General features: G+C 44.2%; 2 protein-coding genes across 3 annotated transcripts in view; both read left to right on the top strand.

Annotated features, from left to right (window-relative positions):
* LOC124015443 (mucin-2-like) overlaps positions 1 to 8456 on the top strand; it is a 312521-nt gene extending 304065 nt beyond the window's left edge. Inside the window, exon 12 of the transcript XR_006835162.1 lies at positions 7014 to 8456. The gene's annotated coding sequence lies outside the window, so the exon portion shown is untranslated. The remainder of the gene's footprint in view (positions 1 to 7013) is intronic.
* A 4040-nt stretch (positions 8457 to 12496) lies between these two features.
* LOC123995231 (regulatory factor X-associated protein-like) lies at positions 12497 to 17680 on the top strand. 2 transcript variants are annotated; one of them, XM_046298686.1, is made up of 3 exons: positions 12497 to 13259; positions 13637 to 13779; positions 16936 to 17680. In XM_046298686.1, exons 1-3 carry the CDS (start codon positions 12819 to 12821, stop codon positions 16943 to 16945), a joined length of 594 nt encoding a protein of 197 aa, XP_046154642.1. In that variant the 5' UTR covers positions 12497 to 12818; the 3' UTR covers positions 16946 to 17680. The 2 variants fall into 2 exon arrangements, with proteins under 2 accessions (XP_046154642.1, XP_046154633.1); XM_046298677.1 differs by having other exon boundaries at positions 13637 to 13747.
* Positions 17681 to 27660: the final 9980 nt, after the last annotated feature.

The following is a 27660-nucleotide window of genomic DNA, read 5'->3' on the forward strand; positions in this document are numbered from 1 at the left end:
ATATCTAGGTAGTTTATCTTTATATCTGGTAGTTTATCTTTATATCCAGGTAGTTTATATCTAGGTAGTTAATCTTTATATCTAGGTAGTTTATATCAGGTAGTTTATCTTTATATCAGGTAGTTTATCTTTATATCAGGTAGTTTATCTTTATATCTAGGTAGTTTATATCCAGGTAGTTTATCTTTATATCTAGGTAGTTTATCTTTATATCAGGTAGTTTATCTTTATATCCAGGTAGTTTATCTTTATATCAGGTAGTTTATCTTTATATCCAGGTAGTTTATCTTTATATCCAGGTAGTTTATCTTTATATCCAGGTAGTTTATCTTTATATCAGGTAGTTTATCTTTTTAGTTTATCTAGGTAGTTTATCTTTTATCTTTATAACAGGTAGTTTATCTTTATATCCAGGTAGTTTATCTTTATATCCAGGTAGTTTATCTTTATATCTAGGTAGTTTATCTTTATATCAGGTAGTTTATCTTTATATCCAGGTAGTTTATCTTTATATCTAGGTAGTTTATCTTTATATCTAGGTAGTTTATCTTTATATCAGGTAGTTTATCTTTATATCCAGGTAGTTTATATCTAGGTAGTTAATCGTTGTATCTAGGTAGTTTATATCAGGTAGTTTATCTTTATATCAGGTAGTTTATCTTTATATCAGGTAGTTTATCTTTATATCTAGGTAGTTTATATATCTAGGTAGTTTATCTTTATATCAGGTAGTTTATCTTTATATCAGGTAGTTTATCTTTATATCAGGTAGTTTATCTTTATATCAGGTAGTTTATATCTAGGTAGTTTATCTTTATATCAGGTAGTTTATCTTTATATCAGGTAGTTTATCTTTATATCAGGTAGTTTATCTTTATATCTAGGTAGTTTATCTTTATATCAGGTAGTTTATCTTTATATCAGGTAGTTTATCTTTATATCTAGGTAGTTTATCTTTATATCAGGTAGTTTATCTTTATATCTAGGTAGTTTATCTTTATATCAGGTAGTTTATCTTTATATCAGGTAGTTTATCTTTATATCAGGTAGTTTATCTTTATATCAGGTAGTTTATCTTTATATCAGGTAGTTTATCTTTAGGTAGTTTATCTTTATATCTAGGTAGTTTATCTTTATATCAGGTAGTTTATCTTTATATCAGGTAGTTTATCTTTATATCAGGTAGTTTATCTTTATATCAGGTAGTTTATCTTTATATCTAGGTAGTTTATCTTTATATCAGGTAGTTTATCTTTATATCAGGTAGTTTATCTTTATATCAGGTAGTTTATCTTTATATCAGGTAGTTTATCTTTATATCAGGTAGTTTATCTTTATATCAGGTAGTTTATCTTTATATCAGGTAGTTTATCTTTATATCTAGGTAGTTTATCTTTATATCAGGTAGTTTATCTTTATATCAGGTAGTTTATCTTTATATCAGGTAGTTTATCTTTTATCAGGTAGTTTATTTATATCAGGTAGTTTATCTTTATATCAGGTAGTTTATCTTTATATCAGGTAGTTTATCTTTATATCTAGGTAGTTTATCTTTATATCAGGTAGTTTATCTTTATATCAGGTAGTTTATCTTTATATCAGGTAGTTTATCTTTATATCAGGTAGTTTATCTTTATATCAGGTAGTTTATCTTTATATCAGGTAGTTTATCTTTATATCTAGGTAGTTTATCTTTATATCAGGTAGTTTATCTTTATATCTAGGTAGTTTATCTTTATATCAGGTAGTTTATCTTTATATCAGGTAGTTTATCTTTATATCAGGTAGTTTATCTTTATATCAGGTAGTTTATCTTTATATCAGGTAGTTTATCTTTATATCCAGGTAGTTTATCTTTATATCAGGTAGTTTATCTTTATATCTAGGTAGTTTATCTTTATATCAGGTAGTTTATCTTTATATCAGGTAGTTTATCTTTATATCTAGGTAGTTTATCTTTATATCAGGTAGTTTATCTTTATATCAGGTAGTTTATCTTTATATCTAGGTAGTTTATATCTAGGTAGTTTCTAACAAGTTGTTTCTCTTCATAGAGAATAAGATGATGCCTATGGCTTGTTTCCAGTAGTAGTAGTAGTGAATGTCATTACATTTTATGCAGAGTTTCCAACCCTGTAGCCTCGTAAAGGAGTTGTGGTAATGATTTCTACTGAAAAACATGACGCTGTGTGTTGTATCTCAACTCCATGGTTTGTCTCTCAGTGGACCCCCCGGTGACATCCTGTATGGAGGGGTTGTACCTACCCATGTTCCTGTCTCCAACACCAGCCCAGGGTGCACTGCTCTACGCCTCTGCAGACCAACCCCTGGAAATCACTGTCAGAGCACAGGCTACCCAGTCCACGTAAGAGAAAGGAAACATGGAAACACTTAGCCGATAGGTAGAGACTCAAATCAGGTGTTTTAAATGCAACAGTTGGACCAACAGGTGTGTCAGTGGGTTGTTGCTCTTCCCTTGCCGTACAATCAGATTTAAGAAACAGATACAAATACACCTTATGGAACAGCACGCACGGGACTGACTGTAAAGCCTTGGCAAGCACACACACAGTCACATGAACACACAGTCAATACATAAAAACACATATACAGTCAATACTTAAACTGACTGACATCTACAGTCACATAAACTGACACATCTACAACATAAACTGATCTGACATCTACAGTCAATACATAAACTGACACACAATACACATCTACAGTCAATACATGAACTGATCTGGCAATTACAGTCAATACATAAACTGATCTGGCATCTACAGTCAATACATAAACTGATCTGGCATCTACAGTCAATACATAAACTGATCTGGCATCTAAGTCAATACATAAACTGATCTGGCATCTACAGTCAATACATAAACTGATCTGGCATCTACAGTCAATACATAAACTGATCTGTATCTACAGTCAATACATAAACTGATCTGGCATCTACAGTCAATACATAAACTGATCTGGCATCTACAGTCAATGGGGATCCATAAACTGATCTGAATCTATAGTCAATACATAAACTGATCTGGCATATACAGTCAATAGTCAATACATAAACTGATCTGGCATCTACATCAATACATAAACTGATCTGGCATCTACAGTCAATACATAAATACATAAACTGATCTGGCATCTACAGTCAATACATAAACTGATCTGGCATCTACAGTCAATACATAAACTGATCTGGCATCTACTACAGTCAATACATAAACTGATCTGGCATCTACAGTCAATACATAAACTGATCTGGCATCTACAGTCAATACATAAACTGATCTGGCATCTACAGTCAATACAGTCAATACATAAACTGATCTGGCATCTACAGTCAATACATAAACTGATCTGGCATCTACAGTCAATACATAAACTGATCTGGCATCTACAGTCAATACATAAACTGATCTGGCATCTATAGTCAATACATAAACTGATCTGGCATCTACAGTCAATACATAAACTGATCTGGCATCTACAGTCAATACATAAACTGATCTGGCATCTACAGTCAATACATAAACTGATCTGGTTCCGGATCTGACATCTATAGTCAATACATAAACTGATCTGGCATCTACAGTCAATCTCCATAAACTGATCTGGCATCTAGGGATAATCATCTGCATCAGCATTGTTCAAGTCAATACATAAACATCTGGCATTTTAGCTTCATAAACTGATCTTTATAGTCAATACTTTCCATTTCAATACATAAAGGACATCTATTTTTATTTGTTTGATTCATAGTTTGAAGTGATGCAGTTCTGTCCATCTGATCTTGTCTTGCATCTATAGGGATAATCATGTCAATGCCATTTTTAGCTTCAACATTTAACACTTTCCATTTCAATAATGTCATAGTTTGTATGTTTTGATCTTGTCTTGTCTATTAAGGAAGATGTTTTGACCCCAGGAAGAGTAGCTGCTGCATAAGCTAATGGGGTTCATAATGAAACATAATAATAATAATAATAAATATATAATATATATATAATAATAATGACATTATATTGTTTTCTCCCTGTGTGTTTCAGGGTTCCAGAGCTGTTGGTGAGCGGACCTTCCAGTATCACAGAGAACTCCACTGTCCCAGGAGAGTACCTTCTAAGATGGACGCCCACTGAGGATGAGGAGGGAGGGTACTATCCTGTGTGCTTCATCGCTCAGGGGGTGAACGACAGGTCAGTCTGCTGCCACTTCAACTGGAAACGTATAGCACAACATAATGACTTACCTGATTAAATAAAGGCACAAAATAAAGTGACATAATGCATACTTTCTCTAGGCTACTATCAAGACGATCAGTTAAATGTACATTTAGACACATTTTGGTAGAATCCATTCAGTTGTGCAACTGACTAGGTTTTAACCTGCCTTTCCCTTCAATGGTAAGTGGTGTGTTTGGTTTTAACCTGCCTTTCCCTTCAATGGTAAGTGGTTTGTTTGGCTTTAACCTGCCTTTCCCTTCTATGGTAAGTGGTGTGTTTGGTTTTAACCTGCCTTTCCCTTCAATGGTAAGTGGTTTGTTTGGTTTTAACCTGCCTTTCCCTTCAATGGTAAGTGGTTTGTTTGGTTTTAACCTGCCTTTCCCTTCAATGGTAAGTGGTTTGTTTGGTTTTAACCTGCCTTTCCCTTCAATGGTAAGTGGTGTGTTTGGTTTTAACCTGCCTTTCCCATCAATGGTAAGTGGTGTGTTTGGTTTTAACATGTTTCATTCACTTCTCTGGGATATGTGGGACGGTATTCGCCAACAGCGAATTTGTTTTGTTATTATTTAGTATGGTCAGGGCGTGAGTTGGGTCCATCCTTTATGTCAAAATACCTCCTTTTTGTTCACGCGTTTAGTACAGTAATCCAAAATGCACCATGCACTAGGTCCAGGTGAAAAGTCCAAAAGTTCCATTACAGTTCGTAGAAACATGTCAAACGATGTATAGAATCAATCTTTAGGATGTTTTTGTCATAAATCCTCAATAATATTCCAACCGGACAATTCCTTTGTCTTTAGAAATGAAAGGGAATGCAGCTCGGCTCTCATGGCTTAGCTCAAGGCATTCTGCCCTTAGTCAAACAGCTCTTATTCGCTCCCTTCACAGTATAAGCCTGAAACAAGGCTCTAAAGACTGTTGACATCTAGTGGAAGCCTTGGGAAGTGCAATATGACCCCATAGGCACTGTATATTCGAAAGGCAATGATTGAAAAACTACAAACCTCAGATTTCCCACTTCCTGGTTTGCCTGCCATTTGAGTTCTGTTATACTCAAACAGTTTTAGAAACTTCAGAGTGTTTGCTATCCACATCTACTAATTATATGCATATTCTAGCTTTTGGGCCTGAGTGGCAGGCAGTTTACTCTAGGCACCTTATTCATCCAAGCTACTCAATACTGCCCCCCAGTCCAATGGAATGTGGTTTGTTTGGCTTTGCCATATTTTGTTTAACCAATGGAATGTGGTTTGTTTGGTTTGTAATGTTTTATAAAATGCTCTTTCACAAAGATCTGAGTTTAACAGTTGTTCTGTTGATCTTCTCAGTTTCACGTATCACTCTGAGCTGCGCTGTCTGATCGTCAGGGTTGGAAACACAAGTGGTGGGTACAGTTTCACTACAGCATGAGGTTACTGATCCCCTTTCTGGTGTTCTGCTAGTCTCTCTGTTACTTACAGATGCTAGTTGAAATGCATGTTTGAGACAATTAGCAACCAATCAACCAATCAACACATCTCTGTCTGTCTGTTTGTCTGTCTTTGTGCTACAGCCATCAGAACCACAGAGGAACCAACACCCTCCCCTCCTCTGATAATAAACCTCACAACCACAGAGGAACCAACACCCTCCCCTCTTCTGATAATAAACCTCACGACCACAGAGGAACCAACACCCTCCCCTCCCCTGACAATAAACCTCACAACCACAGAGGAACCAACACCCTCCCCTCCCCTGACAATAAACCTCACGACCACAGAGGAACCAACACCCTCCCCTCCTCTGACAATAAACCTCACAACCACAGAGGAACCAACACCCTCCCCTCCCCTGACAATAAACCTCACAACCACAGAGGAACCAACACCCTCCCCTCCTCTGACAACAAACCTCACGACCACACAGATTTCACCTGCACTTCCAACAAACCCAAAAAACTCACTGAACTCACAACCACACCCAAAAACTACTGAACTCACAACCACAACTACCACAGCACCCACAACTACCACAGCTCCCACAACTACCACAGCTCCCACAACTACCACAGCTCCCACAACTACCACAGCTCCCACAACTACCACAGCTCCCACAACTACCACAGCTCCCACAACTACCACAGCTCCCACAACTACCACAGCACCCACAACTACCACAGCTCCCACAACTACCACAGCACCCACAACTACCACAGCTCCCACAACTACCACAGCACCCACAACTACCACAGCATCCACAACTTTAAGTACACACCCAACCACCGATCTCACAACCCATATTGTGGACGGTACAACAACGAGCAGTGGGCCTAGTAAGTACAGAATTAACTTTTGTTCAAATTCTAACAAATGATTTGTGTATGTGTGTTGTAATAATGTGGACTGACTGTGTTTCCACAGGATACGTTGCTGTACTGAGGATAAAACTGTCCTCTCTGATCCCACTGACAGATGATTACATCCGAAACGTGGTTTTACAGCAGGTCAGTGTCAGATCAGACAGGTTTCTCCTCGGCTCTACCTGATAATCACTGTGTGTGTTGTGTTTCCAGCTCCGTGAGGAACTGATCAGACAAGGGCTGCCAGGGGACTTCGCGCTACGCCTGAGAGACACTCATGGGATCAGTTCCTGAGGGGGGAACAGGAATTCACATCGACATTCTTCACTCCTACTTGTCTTGTCTTCCTGGTTCTGATTCTGCAGAAAGTCATTTTGAAGAAGAAGTGGTTTGAATGACTAAAATGTATGGGGTTCTTTCCTGTTTGGTAATGTACAGAGGTAGACTGAGGTTCTTTCCTGTTTGGTAATGTACAGAGGTAGACTGGGGTTCTTTCCTGTTTGGTAATGTACAGAGGTAGACTGGGGTTCTTTCCTGTTTGGTAACAGAGGTAGACTGAGGGTCTTTACTGTGTCAAGAATAGTTGGTTGAGGCTCCGTTTTCTGTGACATTTTAGTGACAGAGGACACCGGTAGGTAGGACCCACTTGTAAACACCCACACACACACTCAGGAAGACGTTTCACTTTCACTCACACATGGAGCATAAAGAAGAATGAACAATGAGGTTGAATTGACACTGACGAAAGAGAAGAAATTAATTGACATTGACTAAAGAGAAGAAGAAATGAATTGACACTGACGAAAGAGAAGAAGAAATGAATTGACATTGACTAAAGAGAAGAAGAAATGAATTGACATTGACTAAAGAGAAGAAGAAATGAATTGACATTGACTAAAGAGAAGAAGAAATGAATTGACACTGACGAAAGAGAAGAAGAAATGAATTGGGAATTGATTGAAATCCTAATTAAAGGTTAAACATATTAAATGTTAAAACATTGGGAGATATTACAGGTGGTAAAATAATGCAGGTGAGGAGAGTTATAATGTAGTTTTCTTTAAGTTGTGAATCATCTAGACTGTGTTTCATTCTGCTTAGAGGACAAGGACTTAGGAGGTTGATAATGAGACGTTATAATGGTCAAATGTTATCATGTTTAAAATATTGAATTATTAAGATATAACTGGAGTAATAAATTAGGTTGTAGTAAGATTAGAATTGAGTAAAGGTAGTTTGAAAAATGTATGTTTTAAGAAGTTGATGTTAATGAAGTATATTGGTCCTTCTGTAGCTCAGTTGGTAGAGCATGGCACTTGTAACACCAGGGTAGTGGGTTCGATTCCCGGGACCACACATACGTAGAATGTATGCACACATGACTGTAAGTCGCTTTGGATAAAAGCGTCTGCTAAATTTCTTATTTCTTAATATACTTCTTATATTAAAGGTGCTAGCTTGATCTGGAAATCGCTTGAGGTTTCCTCATTGATAGAAGTGTTCTAGAACATTCTAGGAGGAATCCTTTAGGTTACCTCATTGGTAGAAGTGTTCTAGAACATTCTAGGACATTCTAGGAGGAATCCTTTAGGTTACCTCATTGGTAGAAGTGTTCTAGAACATTCTAGGAGGAACCCTTTAGGTTACCTCATTGGAAGAAGTGTTCTAGAACATTATAGGAGGAACCCTTTAGGTTACCTCATTGGTAGAAGTGTTCTAGAACATTCTAGGAGGAATCCTTTAGGTTACCTCATTGGTAGAAGTGTTCTAGAACATTATAGGAGGAACCCTTTAGGTTACCTCATTGGTAGAAGTGTTCTAGAACATTATAGGAGGAACCCGTTAGGTTACCTCATTGGTAGAAGTGTTCTAGAACATTATAGGAGGAACCCGTTAGGTTACCTCATTGGTAGAAGTGTTCTAGAACATTCTAGGAGGAATCCTTTAGGTTACCTCATTGGTAGAAGTGTTCTAGAACATTCTAGGAGGAATCCTTTAGGTTACCTCATTGGTAGAAGTGTTCTAGTAGCTGTTAGTTTTTTAGACACCAACTGAGGGACTGAGCATCCCGAGGGGGGAGACAAAAATCTGTTTATAAGTTGTAGAAGGTAAGAACATGTTTTTCTTGTTAATAAATACAGTGCTTCTCATGAAATTGTGAAGAAAAAAAATATAATATTGGTACACCCTAATAAGGGTTTAGTTAAGGGCGCTCAATTTAATCCAAGGAAATGTTTTTTTTATCATCGATTGATTTGTGATTGGTTGATCGAGGGTTTTTTATGCCTGTTTCTGTCATTTTGAATAAACTTTATTGTTCTGAAACCCTGTGTCATCAAAGAGTCATACAAGTGCATGTCGTTTTACTCCAGGTTTCTGAAATAGACTGGATTAATTAAGGATTTGTAGCATCTGGTTAAATAGTCTATCAGGAACCTGAATTGCTGGTAGGAAGGAACCTGAGACCCAACTAAAGGTACTGAGTGCATTGGTAGGAGTCGCTGCCAGTCACCCTTCACTCTGGTGCTGCCAGAGTCACCCTTCACTCTGGTGCTGCCAGAGTCACCCTTCACTCTGGTGCTGCCAGAGTCACCCTTCACTCTGGTGCTGCCAGAGTCACCCTTCACTCCGGTGCTGCCAGAGTCACCCTTCACTCCGGTGCTGCCAGTCACCCTTCACTCTGGTGCTGCCAGAGTCACCCTTCACTCCGGTGCTGCCAGAGTCACCCTTCATCCTGAAAAGATGCTAGCCAGTCACCCTTCACTCTGGTTGGTGGTGCTGCCAGTCTGGTGCTGTCACCCTTCAGTCACCCTTCACTCCGGTGCTGCCAGAGTCACCCTTCCCTTCACTTCACTCTGGTGCTGCCAGAGTCACCCTTCACTCCGGTGCTGCCAGTCACAGAGTCACCCTTCATTCGGTGCTGTCACCCTTCAGAGTCACCCTTCACTCCGGTGCTGCCAGTCTGGTGCCAGTCACCCTTCTGTGCAGCCAGTCACCTTCCCTTCAGTCAGTCACCCTTCACTCCGGTGCTGCCAGTCACCCTTCACTCCGGTGCTGCCAGTCACCCTTCACTCTGGTGCTGTCAGAGTCACCCTTCACTCCGGTGCTGCCAGTCACCCTTCACTCCGGTGCTGCCAGTCACCCTTCACTCTGGTGCTGCCAGAGTCACCCTTCATCTGGTCCAGAGGTGCTGCCAGAGTCACCCTTCACTCTGTCAGAGTGCTGCCAGTCACCCTTCAGTCAGTCCCTTCACTCTGGTGCTGCCAGTCAGTCACCCTGCAGAGTCACCCTTCACTCCGGTGCTGCCAGAGTCACCCTTCACTCTGGTGCTGCCAGAGTCACCCTTCACTCCGGTGCTGCCAGTCACCCTTCACTCCGGTGCTGCCAGTCACCCTTCACTCTGGTGCTGCCAGAGTCACCCTTCACTCCGGTGCTGCCAGAGTCACCCTTCACTCCGGTGCTGCCAGTCACCCTTCACTCCGGTGCTGCCAGTCACCCTTCACTCCGGTGCTGTCAGAGTCACCCTTCACTCCGGTGCTGCCAGTCACCCTTCACTCTGGTGCTGCCAGAGTCACCCTTCACTCCGATGCTGATTTATGATGTCACCCTTCACTCCGGTGCTGTCAAACCCATGCCAGAGCGATGGATTTTGATGACAAAGATGGGATTAGACAGAGATAAGAGTTCCTTGGGTCCCAGCCCATGTGGGGGTGGAGGGGAATGAGGCAGTTGATGTACTGGCTTAACAAGCACTTAGTAGATGTTGTAGTTTAAAAGAGCAAGGCAGAGGCAAAAAGCCTGATATGGACAGTGATGGTGTAGAGATGACAGGTTAATAGCCTGATATAGACAGTGATGGTGTAGAGATGACAGGTTAATAGCCTGATATAGACAGTGATGGTGTAGAGATGACAGGTTAACAGCCTGATATAGACAGTGATGGTGTAGAGATGACAGGTTAATAGCCTGATATAGACAGTGATGGTGTAGAGATAACAGGTTAATAGCCTGATATAGACAGTGATGGTGTAGAGATGACAGGAGCAGGTTAAAAGTCTGATATAGACAGTGATGGTGTAGAGATGACAGGTTAATAGCCTGATATAGACAGTGATGGTGTAGAGATGACAGGAGCAGGTTAAAAGCCTGATATAGACAGTGATGGTGTAGAGATGACAGGAGCAGGTTAAAAGTCTGATATAGACAGTGATGGTGTAGAGATGACAGGTTAAAAGCCTGATATAGACAGTGATGGTGTAGAGATAACAGGAGCAGGTTAAAAGTCTGATATAGACAGTGATGGTGTAGAGATGACAGGTTAATAGCCTGATATAGACAGTGATGGTGTAGAGATGACAGGAGCAGGTTAACAGCCTGATATAGACAGTGATGGTGTAGAGATGACAGGTTAATAGCCTGATATAGACAGTGATGGTGTAGAGATAACAGGTTAATAGCCTGATATAGACAGTGATGGTGTAGAGATGACAGGAGCAGGTTAACAGCCTGATATAGACAGTGATGGTGTAGAGATGACAGGTTAATAGCCTGATATAGACAGTGATGGTGTAGAGATAACAGGTTAATAGCCTGATATAGACAGTGATGGTGTAGAGATGACAGGTTAATAGCCTGATATAGACAGTGATGGTGTAGAGATGACAGGTTAACAGCCTGATATAGACAGTGATGGTGTAGAGATGACAGGTTAACAGCCTGATATAGACAGTGATGGTGTAGAGATGACAGGTTAACAGCCTGATATAGACAGTGATGGTGTAGAGATAACAGGTTAATAGCCTGATATGGACAGTGATGGTGTAGAGATGACAGGAGCAGGTTAACAGCCTGATATAGACAGTGATGGTGTAGAGATGACAGGAGCAGGTTAACAGCCTGATATAGACAGTGATGGTGTAGAGATGACAGGTTAATAGCCTGATATAGACAGTGATGGTGTAGAGATGACAGGTTAACAGCCTGATATATATACAGTGATGGTGTAGAGATAACAGGTTAATAGCCTGATATAGACAGTGATGGTGTAGAGATGACAGGAGCAGGTTAACAGCCTGATATAGACAGCGATGGTGTAGAGATAACAGGTTAATAGCCTGATATAGACAGTGATGGTGTAGAGATGACAGGTTAATAGCCTGATATAGACAGCGATGGTGTAGAGATGACAGGAGCAGGTTAACAGCCTGATATAGACAGTGATGGTGTAGAGATAACAGGTTAATAGCCTGATATAGACAGTGATGGTGTAGAGATGACAGGTTAACAGCCTGATATAGACAGTGATGGTGTAGAGATGACAGGTTAACAGCCTGATATAGACAGTGATGGTGTAGAGATGACAGGTTAACAGCCTGATATAGACAGTGATGGTGTAGAGATAACAGGTTAACAGCCTGATATAGACAGCGATGGTGTAGAGATGACAGGAGCAGTGGAATAGAGATACTAAGGGCAGGCAGAGGAAAGTTGGGGAGGGGAGGACGGCAGGACGGGACAGAAGAGAGGAGGCTATTTTTACAAGATTAAGTGTTGGACACAGTCTGTTGAATAAGACCTTAAATGTGATAGGAACGCATCCAACAGGAAAGTGTGATTATTGCCAGGAAACCGAGACCGTGGAGCAGGTGTCAGTGTGGGCAGTATGAGAGGGAAAGAGAGAGGTTGAGATCTAGTATGGTGGAAAAGGGGAAAACAGGAAATTTGTTTCAAGATTATATTGAGTAGAACGCCTTTTTATATCGTCTCAAATATGTTGTTGTCTTTTTTTAAGTTAACGGGTCTGGCAGGTAGGGTTTAGTTTCTCCCTGTCTCCTGCGGCCCACCCTCCAGTACAGTAGTCGGCGGTAACGCGCCATCTTTTTTTGGATGCGAACCGCAGATAAACCTCACCGGAGAAGGAGAAGAGACTCCTCCTCGTCTTCGTTTATTTTTGTTGTGAGGATGTTTGTCTGCTAGCAAGCATTTCTGGTATTTATAAATACAATTATGTGATTGACTATTTTAGAGCAGCTAACAGTCAGGTACAACCGTATTATTCTGTTTTTTCCCAGTTAATTTAACGTGGTCCATCACTTATTGCCCGAACTCACTCAGATCTACTTAGGTGAAGGAGAGGGAATGTCAAGCTTACCAGCATGATAACTACCTAAAGTCCAATTTTTACTAGGCAGCTAACGTTAAACTCACAAGTTACTAGTAATAATATATATTTTTATATCCCAATCATGGATGAAGAGGAGAGTAACTCATCAGCGGGTAACAACAATAAGGACTCGAGCATTATCCTCACCAAAGACGGACAGACGCACTACGTTGACAAGAGCGGTGTTGTCGACGGTAGAAATGTCGTCACGCGTCAAGAGTCGCGTATGGATGATGTCGAAGAGGAGAGCAATGTTTTGGACGCGTCGGACCCGCGGGATAACGCTGCGAGTCCCGAAGAACTCAACGACGTCGACGACGACGATGATGATGATGATGAAGAAGGCTACGGGGATAGAGATAACGTTTCAAAGACTTGTACATACGACGGGTGCACGGAAACTACGACCCAAGTAGCCAAGCAGCGGAAGCCGTGGATGTGCAAAAAACACCGCAACAAGATGTACAAAGACAAGTACAAGAGGAAGAAGAGCGACCAGGCTTTGTCCACTAGCAAACAAGATGTAAGAATGTATCTGACTAACACACAAACACGTTGCAATATATGTGCATGATTTTGTTCCAGCCCAGTACTAATACATATCCAACTAATCATCATATGTTTAATGGTCTGTTATATTTAGTACAAGGCTGGAACAAAACCTTGCTGTGGATCCCCAAGACTAGGACTAGAGAGTTCTGATCTAGTCTAAACACTGTGATGGCTATTTGTTGAACTGTACTCTCTATGTGTGTGTGTGTGTGTGTGTGTGTGTGTGTGTGTGTGTGTGTGTGTGTGTGTGTGTGTGTGTGTGTGTGTGTGTGTGTGTGTGTGTGTGTGTGTGTGTGTGTGTGTGTGTGTGTGTGTGTGTGTGTGTACACACTTGTTTGTGTTGATCAGGAGAGCTTGGAGGAGAGGCCTGTATCTGTGAACAAGCAGCGTCTTGGTACGGTGGGGGACCGGCCGGCCAGACCCTCCCTCATCGAACAGGTGCTCAACCAGAAGAGACTGGTGAGTCATGGACACAGATGCACAGGCAGACGGTAAATACTGACTGACTGACTGTAAATACTGACTGACTGACTGTAAATACTGACTGACTGCCTGCAAATACTGACTGACTGTAAATACTGACTGACTGCCTGCAAATACTGACTGACTGTAAATACTGACTGACTGACTGTAAATACTGACTGACTGCCTGCAAATACTGACTGACTGTAAATACTGACTGACTGCCTGCAAATACTGACTGACTGTAAATACTGACTGACTGCCTGCAAATACTGACTGACTGTAAATACTGACTGCCTGCAAATACTGACTGACTGTAAATACTGACTGCCTGCAAATACTGACTGACTGACTATAAATACTGACTGCCTGCAAATACTGACTGACTGTAAATACTGACTGCCTGCAAATACTGACTGACTGTAAATACTGACTGCCTGCAAATACTGACTGACTGTAAATACTGACTGCCTGCAAATACTGACTGACTGTAAATACTGACTGACTGTAAATACTGACTGACTGACTGTATATACTGACTGACTGTAAATACTGACTGACTGTAAATACTGACTGACTGACTGTATATACTGACTGACTGTAAATACTGACTGACTGTAAATACTGACTGACTGTAAATACTGACTGACTGACTGACTGTATATACTGACTGACTGTAAATACTGACTGACTGTAAATACTGACTGACTGACTGACTGTATATACTGACTGACTGTAAATACTGACTGACTGTAAATACTGACTGACTGTAAATACTGACTGACTGACTGTATATACTGACTGACTGTAAATACTGACTGACTGTATATACTGACTGACTGTATATACTGACTGACTGTAAATACTGACTGACTGTAAATACTGACTGACTGTAAATACTGACTGACTGTAAAATGACTGACTGACTGACTATAAATACTATAAATACTGACTACTGACTGACTGTAAATACTGACTGACTGTAAATACTGACTGACTATAAAGACTGACTGACTATAAATACTGACTGACTGACTGTATATACTGACTGACTATAAATACTGACTGACTGACTGTAAATACTGACTGACTGACTGTAAATACTGACTGACTATAAATACTGACTGACTGACTATAAATACTGACTGACTGACTGCCTGACTGTAAATACTGACTGACTATAAATACTGACTGACTGACTGTAAATACTGACTGACTGACTGCCTGACTGTAAATACTGACTGACTATAAATACTGACTGACTGTAAATACTGACTGACTGACTATAAATAATGTAAATACTGACTGACTGCCTGACTGTAAATACTGACTGACTGACTATAAATACTGTAAATACTGACTGACTGACTGACTGACTGACTGACTGACTGTAAATACTGACTGACTGACTGTAAATACTGACTGACTGCCTGACTGTAAATACTGACTGACTGTAAATACTGACTGACTGTAAATACTGACTGACTGACTGCCTGACTGTAAATACTGACTGACTATAAATACTGACTGACTGTAAATACTGACTGACTGACTATAAATACTGACTGCCTGCAAATACTGACTGACTGTCTGTACATACTGACTGACTGACTGCCTGTAAATACTGACTGCCTGTAAATACTGACTGACTGACTGTAAATACTGACTGACTGTAAATACTGTAAATACTGACTGACTGACTGTAAATACTGACTGACTGCCTGACTGTAAATACTGCCTGACTGTAAATACTGACTGACTGACTGTAAATACTGACTTACTGTAAACACTGACTGACTGTAAATACTGACTGACTGTAAATACTGACTGACTGCCTATAAATATTGACTGACTGTAAATACTGACTGACTGACTGACTGACTGACTGTAAATACTGACTGCCTGTAAATACTGACTGCCTGTAAATACTGACTGACTGTAAATACTGACTGACTGTAAATACTGACTGCCTGACTGTAAATACTGACTGACTTATAAATACTGGTGCATTCACCTGACATCCAGTGGGAAATAACTGACTGACTTAAATACTGTGGGGTTTCAGGTGTCTGAAGGTGGTGATTGACTATAAATACTGACTCAGTGGTAGGGAGGCGAGAGGCCTGTAAATAGGGCCTGACAGAGCCTGACTAAATAGGCAAGCACCACTTGACTGACTGTAAATACTGACTGACTGACTGTAAATACTGACTGACTGACTATAAATACTGACTGACTGACTATAAATACTGACTGACTGACTGTAAATACTGACTGACTGACTGACTGACTGTAAATACTGACTGACTGTAAATACTGATTGACTGACTATAAATACTGACTGCCTGACTGTAAATACTGACTGCCTGACTGTAAATACTGACTGACTGTAAATACTGACTGACTGCCTGACTGTAAATACTGACTGACTGACTGTAAATACTGACTGACTGTAAATACTGACTGACTGACTGTAAATACTGACTGACTGACTGTAAATACTGGCTGACTGACTGTAAATACTGACTGACTGACTGTAAATACTGACTGACTGACTATAAATACTGACTGACTGTAAATACTGACTGACTGACTGTAAATACTGACTGACTGTAAATACTGACTGACTGTAAATACTGTCTGACTGACTGTAAATACTGACTGACTGACTGTAAATACTGTCTGACTGACTGTAAATACTGTCTGACTGACTGTAAATACTGTCTGACTGACTGTAAATACTGACTGACTGACTGTAAACTGTCTGACTGACTGACTGTAAATACTGACTGACTGTAAATACTGTCCGTCTGTCCTGCTGTTGTTATGCCAGTTCACCCACATCTCTAGCTGTTGCAAAATAGGTCTAAATTTTGAATTCAGACAATGCATTACATATCACACTAACGTCTGTGTCTCTCTCTGTGTGTGTGTGTGTGTGTGTGTGTGTGTGTGTGTGTGTGTGTGTGTGTGTGTGTGTGTGTGTGTGTGTGTGTGTGTGTGTGTGTGTGTGTGTGTGTGTGTGTGTGTGTGTGTGTGTGTGTGTGTGTGTGTCTGTGTGTGTATGTGTGTGTGTCTCTGTGTGTGTCTCTGTGTGTGTCTGTGTCTCTCTGTGTGTGTGTGTATCTGTGTCTCTCTGTGTGTGTGTGTATCTGTGTCTCTCTGTGTGTGTGTTCTGTCCCCAGTCTCTGCTGAGGAGTCCTGAGGTGATCATGTTTTTACAGCAGCAGCAGCGTCTCCTGGCCACCCAGAGCCTCAGCCAATCACAGCCTCACTTCCAGGGCTGCTAACGGCAACAGGGGGAGGAGCCAGCTTCTCTGGGTGTTCTGGAACTATTTCCCTGATTCCATCTATGATTCTGACAGGAGAAGGACCATAGAGATCCTATTCAATTCCTAATTCTGTGAGAAGGATTGACTCATTGGAAATAGAATACTAGAATGGACCTTTTCATGATGAGATAAAGGTCAACCATGTTGGTCAGGGAGGGTTGTGATAAGATGTTGTGTAAAAACAATGACTTTGAAGAATGTATCTGCACTGTATGTTTGTTAGCCAGCATGTTTTAGAGGAATGATTAAATAAATGTTTTTAATGAACTACCCATAATGCCCCACATTATATTCAAACAGTGCAGTCAATCTACAGCCAGACACCGGCTGAAATCAGTTGATGATAGGATTTAGACAAGTTGTAAAAGCAACAAGTACTGAAAATCACTCACAACTTTCCAATATATTTTTTGTGACATTTATGGTCTGTTGAAATATATTTTAGAGGTTGTTTTTATGCAAAACATGTGTATTACAAACATCAGTATAAACTGTATTTATAACTATATGACAATAGTTGATGTTGATTCAATTACACAACTTGTGATATATCACATCTTTTATTTTCCTACATAAGTAAAAATCAGGAAATGCATCACCTACGCCTCTACTGCTATTCATTCCAATTAGACTGGTTTGGGATTTCTCCCTGACCAAAATGGCTGCCATTTCATTCTATTCTGGAACCTTGAGGGATTATGACATAGCCCTTCTAGTAATTGAATAGGATCTCCGTGGTCCTTAGGAACTGTACTATTATCATCAATGACCGAGCTTCCATGATCAATCAATAAATCATTTATACCATACATGAACCTGTTAGTGCCAACAACATAGACATGTTTCATTCACTCTTATCAGCTAAAAAACACAAGTCGTTGTTTTATTTTGTATGTCATCTATGTTCTTGTGTTGTTAGCTATTAAGTTATTACATGAGGACCGGCCTTGGCTTCTTGCTCAAATCTATTACATTTTAAAACCAGACCCAACAGATACTGAAAGTCAATGATATCATTTGATAAACTTCTGCTGATAACTTGGCAGTAAATACTAGTGTGGTTGCTAAAATGGCTAATTTATCAAGTCTGAATTCACTATCAGTTTGTCTGTTTGTTTGTTTGTTTACATGTGACAATCATGCTTCTTGGCGTGTGTGTGTGTGTGTGTGTGTGTGTGTGTGTGTGTGTGTGTGTGTGTGTGTGTGTGTGTGTGTGTGTGTGTGTGTGTGTGTGTGTGTGTGTGTGTGTGTGTGTGTGTGTGTGTGTGTGTGTGTGTGTGTGTGTTCATGCACACCATAGCATGGTTTCTAGAATGTACTAATGCTCGAGAGCTACTGTGTCGATGTGTTACGCCAGATAGCGTGGCGATTTCGCCTTGAGAGACGAGGACTCCACCTGACCTCATTGCTACCGTGGGTTTTTAACTCTACAATCTGTTGTGATGTGTGTATTCTGTATCTTGGGGTAGAAGTTGTACCACAGACCTAGGATCAGATTACCTATCCATAATACTAATATTGATCATTTATGCCATGATATACCAAGGGTCGGGGTGATTAATTACAATTCTCTTCAATACTTTTCAATGAGGAAAGTTTGGAATTTAAATTAGGTGTACTTTCTGAATTGACCCCAACCGTGATGTATACCCTATGCAAGAATGCATCTTATCAACCGGCTACACAAAATTGTCATCCTGCCTTGTTGAAACAAATTGGCGGGGCTGCCCATGTGTGCATATTTTTTGTGCTACGTGAGTAAATATTATTCTGCGTTCTTCAGAAATTAGGCTTTAGGGGACAGAAACATATCTGCCCTTGGAATCAGTGATTATTGGGGGAACCGTCAACCTATTAGTCATCTATAGGCAACCCTGTTCCTGGAGGTACTGCAGGATTTTGTCCAAACTAGGCACAACACCTGACCAACTGAGCTAATTGATCAGTTCAGTGATTGCCTTTAATTCAACACACCTGGTCTTCCAGATCGGTTTAAATCATGAATATGAAGTGCCTGTGGAACCCCAGGAACCAGGGTTGCCTGGCTACCCTGATACAGCTGAAGTCTGAAATTTACATACACATAGGTTGGAGTCATTAAAACTCGTTTTTCAACCACTCCACACATTTCTTGTTAACAAACTGTAGTTTTGGCAAGTCGGTTCGTGCATGACAAGTCATTTTTACAACAACTGTTTACAGATTATTTCACTTATAATTCACTGTATCACTATTGCAGTGGGTCAGAAGTTTATATACACTAAGTTGACTGTGCCTTTAAACAGCTTGGAAAATTCCAGAAAAAATGTCATGGCTTTAGAAGCTTCTGATAGGCTAACTGACATCATTTGAGTCAATTGGAGGTGTACCTGTGGATGTATTTCAAGGTCTACCTTCAAACTCAGTGCCTCTTTGCTTGACATCATGGGAAAATCAAAAGAAATCAGCCAAGACCTCAGTACAACGTTCATCTATAGCCACAGTAAAACGAGTCCTATATCGACATAACCTGAAACCGCTCAGCAAGGAAGAAGACACTGCTCCAAAACCGCCATAAAAAAGCCAGACTACGGTTTGCAACTGCACATGCGGACAAAGATCGTACTTTTTGGATAAATGTCCTCTGGTCTGATGAATCAAAAATATAACTATTGGCCCATAATGACCATCGTTATGTTTGGAGGAAAAAGGGGGAGGCTTGCAAGCCGAAGAACACCATCCCAACCATGAAGCACATTAGTCAGAGAGTTAAAACTTGGTCACAAATGGGTCTTCCAAATGGACAATGACCCCAAGCATACTTCCAAAGTTGTGGCAAAATGGCTTAAGGACAACAAAGTCAAGGTATTGGAGTGGCCATCACAAAGCCCTGACCTCAGCCCTATAGAACATTTGTGTGCAGAACTGAAAAAGCGTGTGCGAGCAAGGAGGCCTACAAACCTGACTCAGTTACACCAGCTCTGTCAGGAGGAATGGGCCATAATTCACCCAACTTATTGTGGGAAGCTTGTGGAAGGCTAGCCGAAACGTTTGACCCAAGTTAAACGATTTAAAGGCAATACTACCAAATACTAATTGAGCGTATGTAAACTTCACACTCACTGGGAATGTGATGAAAGAAATTAAGAGCTGACATTTCACATTCTTAAAATAAGGTGGTGATCCTATCTAACTGACCTAAGACAGATCATTTTTTACTCGGATTAAGTTAAGGAATTGTGAAAAACTGAGTTTAAATGTATTTGGCTAAGGTGTATGTAAACTTCAGACTTCAACTGTATATCTGCTATTAACCCTGTGAACATCAAATGAGAATAATGATGAACGTGATGGTCCTCCTCGGGCTATGTCTATGAAATCCATTAAACATATCGAGAGCGTTTTCTAGTGTTCACTATGTTTCGTAAGAATCACCAGTACAACTAGAATCTAGGCCGGGATTCAATCCTATTGCATATTACAATGGTCCCTTTTAAAGGTAATGTGCCCGCATATGCAGAGATCCCATTCATTGTAAACACTTTATGTCAGCTCAATAGGAAATTACCTTTAAATGTCAATCGACTGGCCTTATTCACAGAGAACACTAGTATACGTGCTTATGAGAATAGTTCATCAGTGTATGATAAATATACATAAAATAAATACTTAATACTACTTTAAATGCTAAGGAAAAAGCTTTAATGAAATAAGCAAAACGAAAGCCATTATACATTAGTAAACATGAAGTAAAGAAACCATTAGACATTGGTAGACATGTTTCCCTATAAAACATCGTAGTAAACATGGATGTTTAAATCTGGATTAGTACTTGCTGTAAATGTACAGTGGGGCAAAAAAAGTATTTAGTCAGCCACCAATTGTGCAAGTTCTCCCACTTAAAAAGATGAGAGAGGCCTGTAATTTTCATCATAGGTAGACTTCAACTATGACAGACAAAATGAGAAGAAAAAAAATCCAGAAAATCACATTATAGGATTTTTAATTAATTAATGTATTTATTTGGTTGACACATAGGGTTCTACAGGACTCCCACAGGGTTCTACAGGACTCCCATAGGGCTCTACAGGACTCCCACAGGGTTCTACAGGACTCCCATAGGGCTCTACAGGACTCCCACAGGGTTCTACAGGACTCTGGAGGACTCCCACAGGGTTCTACAGGACTCCCACAGGGTTCTACAGGACTCTACAGGGCTCTACAGGACTCCCATAGGGCTCTACAGGGTTCTACAGGACTCCCACAGGGCTCTACAGGACTCCCATAGGGTTCTACAGGACTCCCACAGGGCTCTACAGGACTCCCATAGGGCTCTACAGGGCTCTGGAGGACTCCCATAGGGCTCTACAGGACTCCCATAGGGCTCCCACAGGGCTCTACAGGACTCCCACGGGGCTCTACAGGCTCCAAAGGGCTCTATGGGACTCCCATAGGGCTCTACAGGGCTCTGGAGGACACCCACAGGGCTCTACAGGACTCCCATAGGGTTCCAATAGGGCTCTGCATGACTCTACAGGGCTCTACAGGACACCCACAGGGCTCTACAGGACTCCCATAGGGATCTACAGGACTCCCATATGGATCTACAGGACTCCCATAGGGATCTACAGGACTCCCATAGGGCTCTGCAGGACACCCATAGGGCTCTACAGGACTCCCACAGGGATCTACATGACTCTCATAGGGCTCTACAGGACTCCCATAGGTCTCCACAGGGCTCCAATAAGGCTTGTACAGGACTCCCACGGGGCTCTACAGGACTCCCACAGGGCTCTACAGGACTCCCATAGGGCTCTACAGGACTCACATAGGGCTCCAATATGGCTCTACAGGACTCCCATAAGGATCTACAGGACTCACATAGGGCTCCAATAGGGCTCCACAGGACTCCCATATGGCTCTACAGGACTCCCATAGGGCTCTACAGGACTCCCATAGGGATCTACAGGACTCCCATAGGGCTCTACAGGGCTCCCATAGGGCTCTACAGGACTCCCATAGGGCTCTACAGGGCTCCAATAGGGCTCTACAGGGCTCCCATAGGGCTCCAATAGGGCTCTACAGGACTCCCATCGGGCTCCAATAGGGCTCTACAGGACTCCCATCGGGCTCTACATGACTCCCATAGGGCTCCAATAGGGCTCTACAGGGCTCCCATAGGGCTCTACAGGACTCCCATAGGGCTCTTCAGGACTCCAATAGGGCTCTACAGGACTCCCATAGGGCTCTACAGGGCTCCAATAGGGCTCTACAGGGCTCCCATAGGGCTCCAATAGGGCTCTACAGGACTCCCATCGGGCTCTACAGGACTCCCATAGGGCTCCAATAGGGATCTACAGGGATCCCATAGGGCTCTACAGGACTCCCATAGGGTTCTACAGGACTCCAATAGGGCTCTACAGGACTCCCATAGGGCTCTGCAGGGCTCCAATAGGGCTCTACAGGACTCCCACAGGGCTCTACAGGACTCCCACAGGGCTCTACAGGACTCCCACGGGGCTCTAGAGGACTCCCACAGGGCTCTACAGGACTCCCATAGGGCTCTGCAGGACACCCATAGGGCTCTACAGGACTCCCACAGGGATCTACATGACTCTCATAGGGCTCTACAGGACTCCCATAGGTCTCCACAGGGCTCCAATAAGGCTTGTACAGGACTCCCACGGGGCTCTACAGGACTCCCACAGGGCTCTACAGGACTCCCACAGGGCTCTACAGGACTCCCATAGGGCTCTACAGGACTCACATAGGGCTCCAATATGGCTCTACAGGACTCCCATAAGGCTCTACAGGACTCCCATAGGGCTCTGCAGGACACCCATAGGGCTCTACAGGACTCCCACAGGGATCTACATGACTCTCATAGGGCTCTACAGCACTCCCATAGGTCTCCACAGGGCTCCAATAAGGCTTGTACAGGACTCCCACGGGGCTCTACAGGACTCCCACAGGGCTCTACAGGACTCCCACAGGGCTCTACAGGACTCCCATAGGGCTCTACAGGACTCACATAGGGCTCCAATATGGCTCTACAGGACTCCCATAAGGCTCTACAGGACTCACATAGGGCTCCAATAGGGCTCCACAGGACTCCCATAGGGCTCTACAGGACTCCCATAGGGCTCTACAGGACTCCCATAGGGATCTACAGGACTCCCATAGGGCTCTACAGGGCTCCCATAGGGCTCTACAGGACTCCCATAGGGCTCTACAGGGCTCCAATAGGGCTCTACAGGGCTCCCATAGGGCTCCAATAGGGCTCTACAGGACTCCAATAGGGCTCTACAGGACTCCCATAGGGCTCCAATAGGGCTCTACAGGGCTCCCATAGGGCTCTACAGGACTCCCATAGGGCTCTACAGGACTCCAATAGGGCTCTACAGGACTCCCATAGGGCTCTACAGGGCTCCAATAGGGCTCTACAGGACTCCAATAGGGCTCTACAGGGCTCCCATAGGGCTCTACAGGACTCCCATAGGGCTCTACAGGACTCCCATAGGGCTCCAATAGGGCTCCACAGGGCTCCCATAGGGCTCTACAGGGCTCTACAGGACTCCCATAGGGTTCCAATAGGGCTCTGCATGGCTCTACAGGGCTCCAATAGGGCTCTACAGGACTCCCATAGGGCTCCAATAGGGCTCTACAGGGCTCCCATAGGGCTCTACAGGACTCCCATAGGGCTCTACAGGACTCCCATAGGGCTCCAATAGGGCTCTACAGGACTCCCATAGGGCTCCAATAGGGCTCTACAGGGCTCCATTGGGCTCTACAGGGCTCCAATAGGGCTCTACAGGACTCCCATAGGACTCCCATAGGGCTCCACAGGGCTCCCATAGGGCTCTACAGGGCTCTACAGGACTCCCATAGGGTTCCAATAGGGCTCTGCATGGCTCTACAGGGCTCTACAGGACACTACAGGACTCCCATAGGGCTCATATAGAGCTCTACAGGGCTCTACAGGACTCCCATAGGGCTCTACAGGGCTCTACAGGACTCCCATAGGGCTCCAATAGGGCTCTACATGACTCTACAGGGCTCTACAGGACTCCCCCAGGGCTCTACAGGGCTCCCATAGGGATCTACAGGACTCCCATAGGGATCTACAGGACTCCCACAGGGCTCTACAGGACTCCCACAGGGCTCTACAGGACTCCCACAGGGCTCTACAGGACTCCCACAGGGCTCTAGAGGACTCCCACGGGGCTCTACAGGACTCCCATAGGGCTCTGCAGGACACCCATAGGGCTCTACAGGACTCCCACAGGGATCTACATGACTCTCATAGGGCTCTACAGGACTCCCATAGGTCTCCACAGGGCTCCAATAAGGCGTGTACAGGACTCCCACGGGGCTCTACAGGACTCCCACGGGGCTCTACAGGACTCCCACAGGGCTCTACAGGACTCCCATAGGGCTCTACAGGACTCACATAGGGCTCCAATATGGCTCTACAGGACTCCCATAAGGCTCTACAGGACTCACATAGGGCTCCAATAGGGCTCCACAGGACTCCCATATGGCTCTACAGGACTCCCATAGGGCTCTACAGGACTCCCATAGGGATCTACAGGACTCCCATAGGGCTCTACAGGGCTCCCATAGGGCTCTACAGGACTCCCATAGGGCTCTACAGGGCTCCAATAGGGCTCTACAGGGCTCCCATAGGGCTCCAATAGGGCTCTACAGGACTCCCATCGGGCTCTACAGGACTCCCATAGGGCTCCAATAGGGCTCTACAGGGATCCCATAGGGCTCTACAGGACTCCCATAGGGCTCTAAAGGACTCCAATAGGGCTCTACAGGACTCCCATAGGGCTCTACAGGGCTCCAATAGGGCTCTACAGGGCTCCCATAGGGCTCCAATAGGGCTCTACAGGACTCCCATCGGGCTCTACAGGACTCCCATAGGGCTCCAATAGGGCTCTACAGGGCTCCCATAGGGCTCTACAGGACTCCCATAGGGTTCTACAGGACTCCAATAGGGCTCTACAGGACTCCCATAGGGCTCTACAGGGCTCCAATAGGGCTCTACAGGACTCCAATAGGGCTCTACAGGGCTCCCATAGGGCTCTACAGGACTCCCATAGGGCTCTACAGGACTCCCATAGGGCTCCAATAGGGCTCTACAGGACTCCCATAGGGCTCCAATAGGGCTCTACAGGGCTCCATTGGGCTCTACAGGGCTCCAATAGGGCTCTACAGGACTCCCATAGGACTCCCATAGGGCTCCACAGGGCTCCCATAGGGCTCTGCAGGACTCCCATAGGGCTCCCATTGGGCTCTACAGGACTCCAATAGGGCTCCACAGGGCTCCCATAGGGCTCTGCAGGACTCCCATAGGGCTCCACAGGGCTCCAATAGGGCTCTGCAGGACTCCCATAGGGCTCTAATAGGGCTCTACAGGACTCACATAGGGCTCCAATAGAGCTCTACAGGACTCCCATAGGGCTCTACAGGACTCCCATAGGGCTCCCACAGGGCTCTACAGGACTCCCACAGGGCTCTACAGGACTCCCATAGGGCTCCCATAGGGCTCCACATGGCTCCAGAGGGCTCTACGGGACTCCCATGGGGCTCCACATGGCTCTACAGGGCTCTACAGGACACTACAGGACTCCCATAGGGCTCCTATAGAGCTCTACAGGGCTCTACAGGACTCCCATAGGGCTCTACAGGGCTCTACAGGACTCCCATAGGGCTCCAATAGGGCTCTACATGACTCTACAGGGCTCTACAGGACTCCCACAGGGCTCTACAGGACTCCCATAGGGATCTACAGGACTCCCATAGGGATCTACAGGACTCCCACAGGGCTCTACAGGACTCCCACAGGGATCTACAGGACTCCCACAGGGCTCTACAGGACTCCCACAGGGCTCTACAGGACTCCCACAGGGCTCTACAGGAGTCCCATAGGGATCTGCAGGACACCCATAGGGCTCTACAGGACTCCCACAGGGATCTACATGACTCTCATAGGGCTCTACAGGACTCCCATAGGGCTCCAATAGGGCTCCAATAAAGCTTGTACAGGACTCCCACGGGGCTCTACATGACTCCCACAGGGCTCTACAGGACTCACACAGGGCTCTACAGGACTCCCACAGGGCTCTACAGGACTCCCATAGGGCTCTACAGGACTCCCATAGGGCTCCACGGGGCTCCAATATGGCTCTACGGGACTCCCATAGGGCTCTACAGGACTCACATAGGGCTCCAATAGGGCTCCACAGGACTCCCATATGGCTCTACGGGACTCCCACATGGCTCTACAGGACTCCCATAGGGCTCTACAGGACTCCCATAGGGCTCTACAGGACTCCCATAGGGATCTACAGGACTCCCATAGGGCTCTACAGGACTCCCATAGGGCTCTACAGGACTCCCATAGGGCTCCAATAGGGCTCTACAGGGCTCCCATAGGGCTCTACAGGACTCCCATAGGGCTCCAATAGGGCTCTACAGGACTCCCATAGGGCTCCAATAGGGCTCTACAGGGCTCCCATTGGGCTCTACAGGACTCCCAGGGTTCTACAGGACTCCCAGGGCTCCAATAGGGCTCTACAGGACTCCCATAGGACTCCCTAGGGCTCCACAGGGCTCCCATAGGGCTCTGCAGGACTCCCATAGGGCTCCCATTGGGCTCTACAGGACTCCAATAGGGCTCCACAGGGCTCCCATAGGGCTCTGCAGGACTCCCATAGGGCTCCACAGGGCTCCAATAGGGCTCTGCAGGACTCCCATAGGGCTCTAATAGGGCTCTACAGGACTCACATAGGGCTCCAATAGAGCTCTACAGGACTCCCATAGGGCTCTACAGGACTCCCATAGGGCTCCCACAGGGCTCTACAGGACTCCCACAGGGCTCTACAGGACTCCCATAGGGCTCCCATAGGGCTCCACATGGCTCCAGAGGGCTCTACGGGACTCCCATGGGGCTCCACATGGCTCTACAGGGCTCTACAGGACAGGACACTACAGGACTCCCATAGGGCTCCTATAGAGCTCTACAGGGCTCTACAGGACTCCCATAGGGCTCTACAGGGCTCTACAGGACTCCCATAGAGCTCCAATAGGGCTCTACATGACTCTACAGGGCTCTACAGGACTCCCACAGGGCTCTACAGGACTCCCATAGGGATCTACAGGACTCCCATAGGGATCTACAGGACTCCCACAGGGCTCTACAGGACTCCCACAGGGATCTACAGGACTCCCACAGGGCTCTACAGGACTCCCACAGGGCTCTACAGGACTCCCACAGGGCTCTACAGGACTCCCATAGGGATCTGCAGGACACCCATAGGGCTCTACAGGACTCCCACAGGGATCTACATGACTCTCATAGGGCTCTACAGGACTCCCATAGGGCTCCAATAGGGCTCTACATGACTCTACAGGGCTCTACAGGACTCCCACAGGGCTCTACAGGACTCCCATAGGGATCTACAGGACTCCCATAGGGATCTACAGGACTCCCATAGGGCTCTACAGGACTCCCACAGGGATCTACATGACTCTCATAGGGCTCTACAGGACTCCCATAGGGCTCCACAGGGCTCCAATAAAGCTTGTACA

This window comes from Oncorhynchus gorbuscha, linkage group LG02 (assembly GCF_021184085.1).
Source record: "Oncorhynchus gorbuscha isolate QuinsamMale2020 ecotype Even-year linkage group LG02, OgorEven_v1.0, whole genome shotgun sequence".
Lineage (NCBI taxonomy): Eukaryota > Metazoa > Chordata > Actinopteri > Salmoniformes > Salmonidae > Oncorhynchus > Oncorhynchus gorbuscha.

Bases quoted from the DNA above. Each gene is read 5' to 3' on its own strand.
- LOC123995231 (XM_046298677.1), top strand. From the start codon at position 12,819: ATGGATGAAGAGGAGAGTAACTCATCAGCGGGTAACAACAATAAGGAC. The intron at 13,260-13,636 runs GTAAGAATGTAT...TGTGTTGATCAG, and splicing joins TGTCCACTAGCAAACAAGAT to GAGAGCTTGGAGGAGAGGCC. The intron at 13,748-16,935 runs GTGAGTCATGGA...TTCTGTCCCCAG, and splicing joins TGCTCAACCAGAAGAGACTG to TCTCTGCTGAGGAGTCCTGA.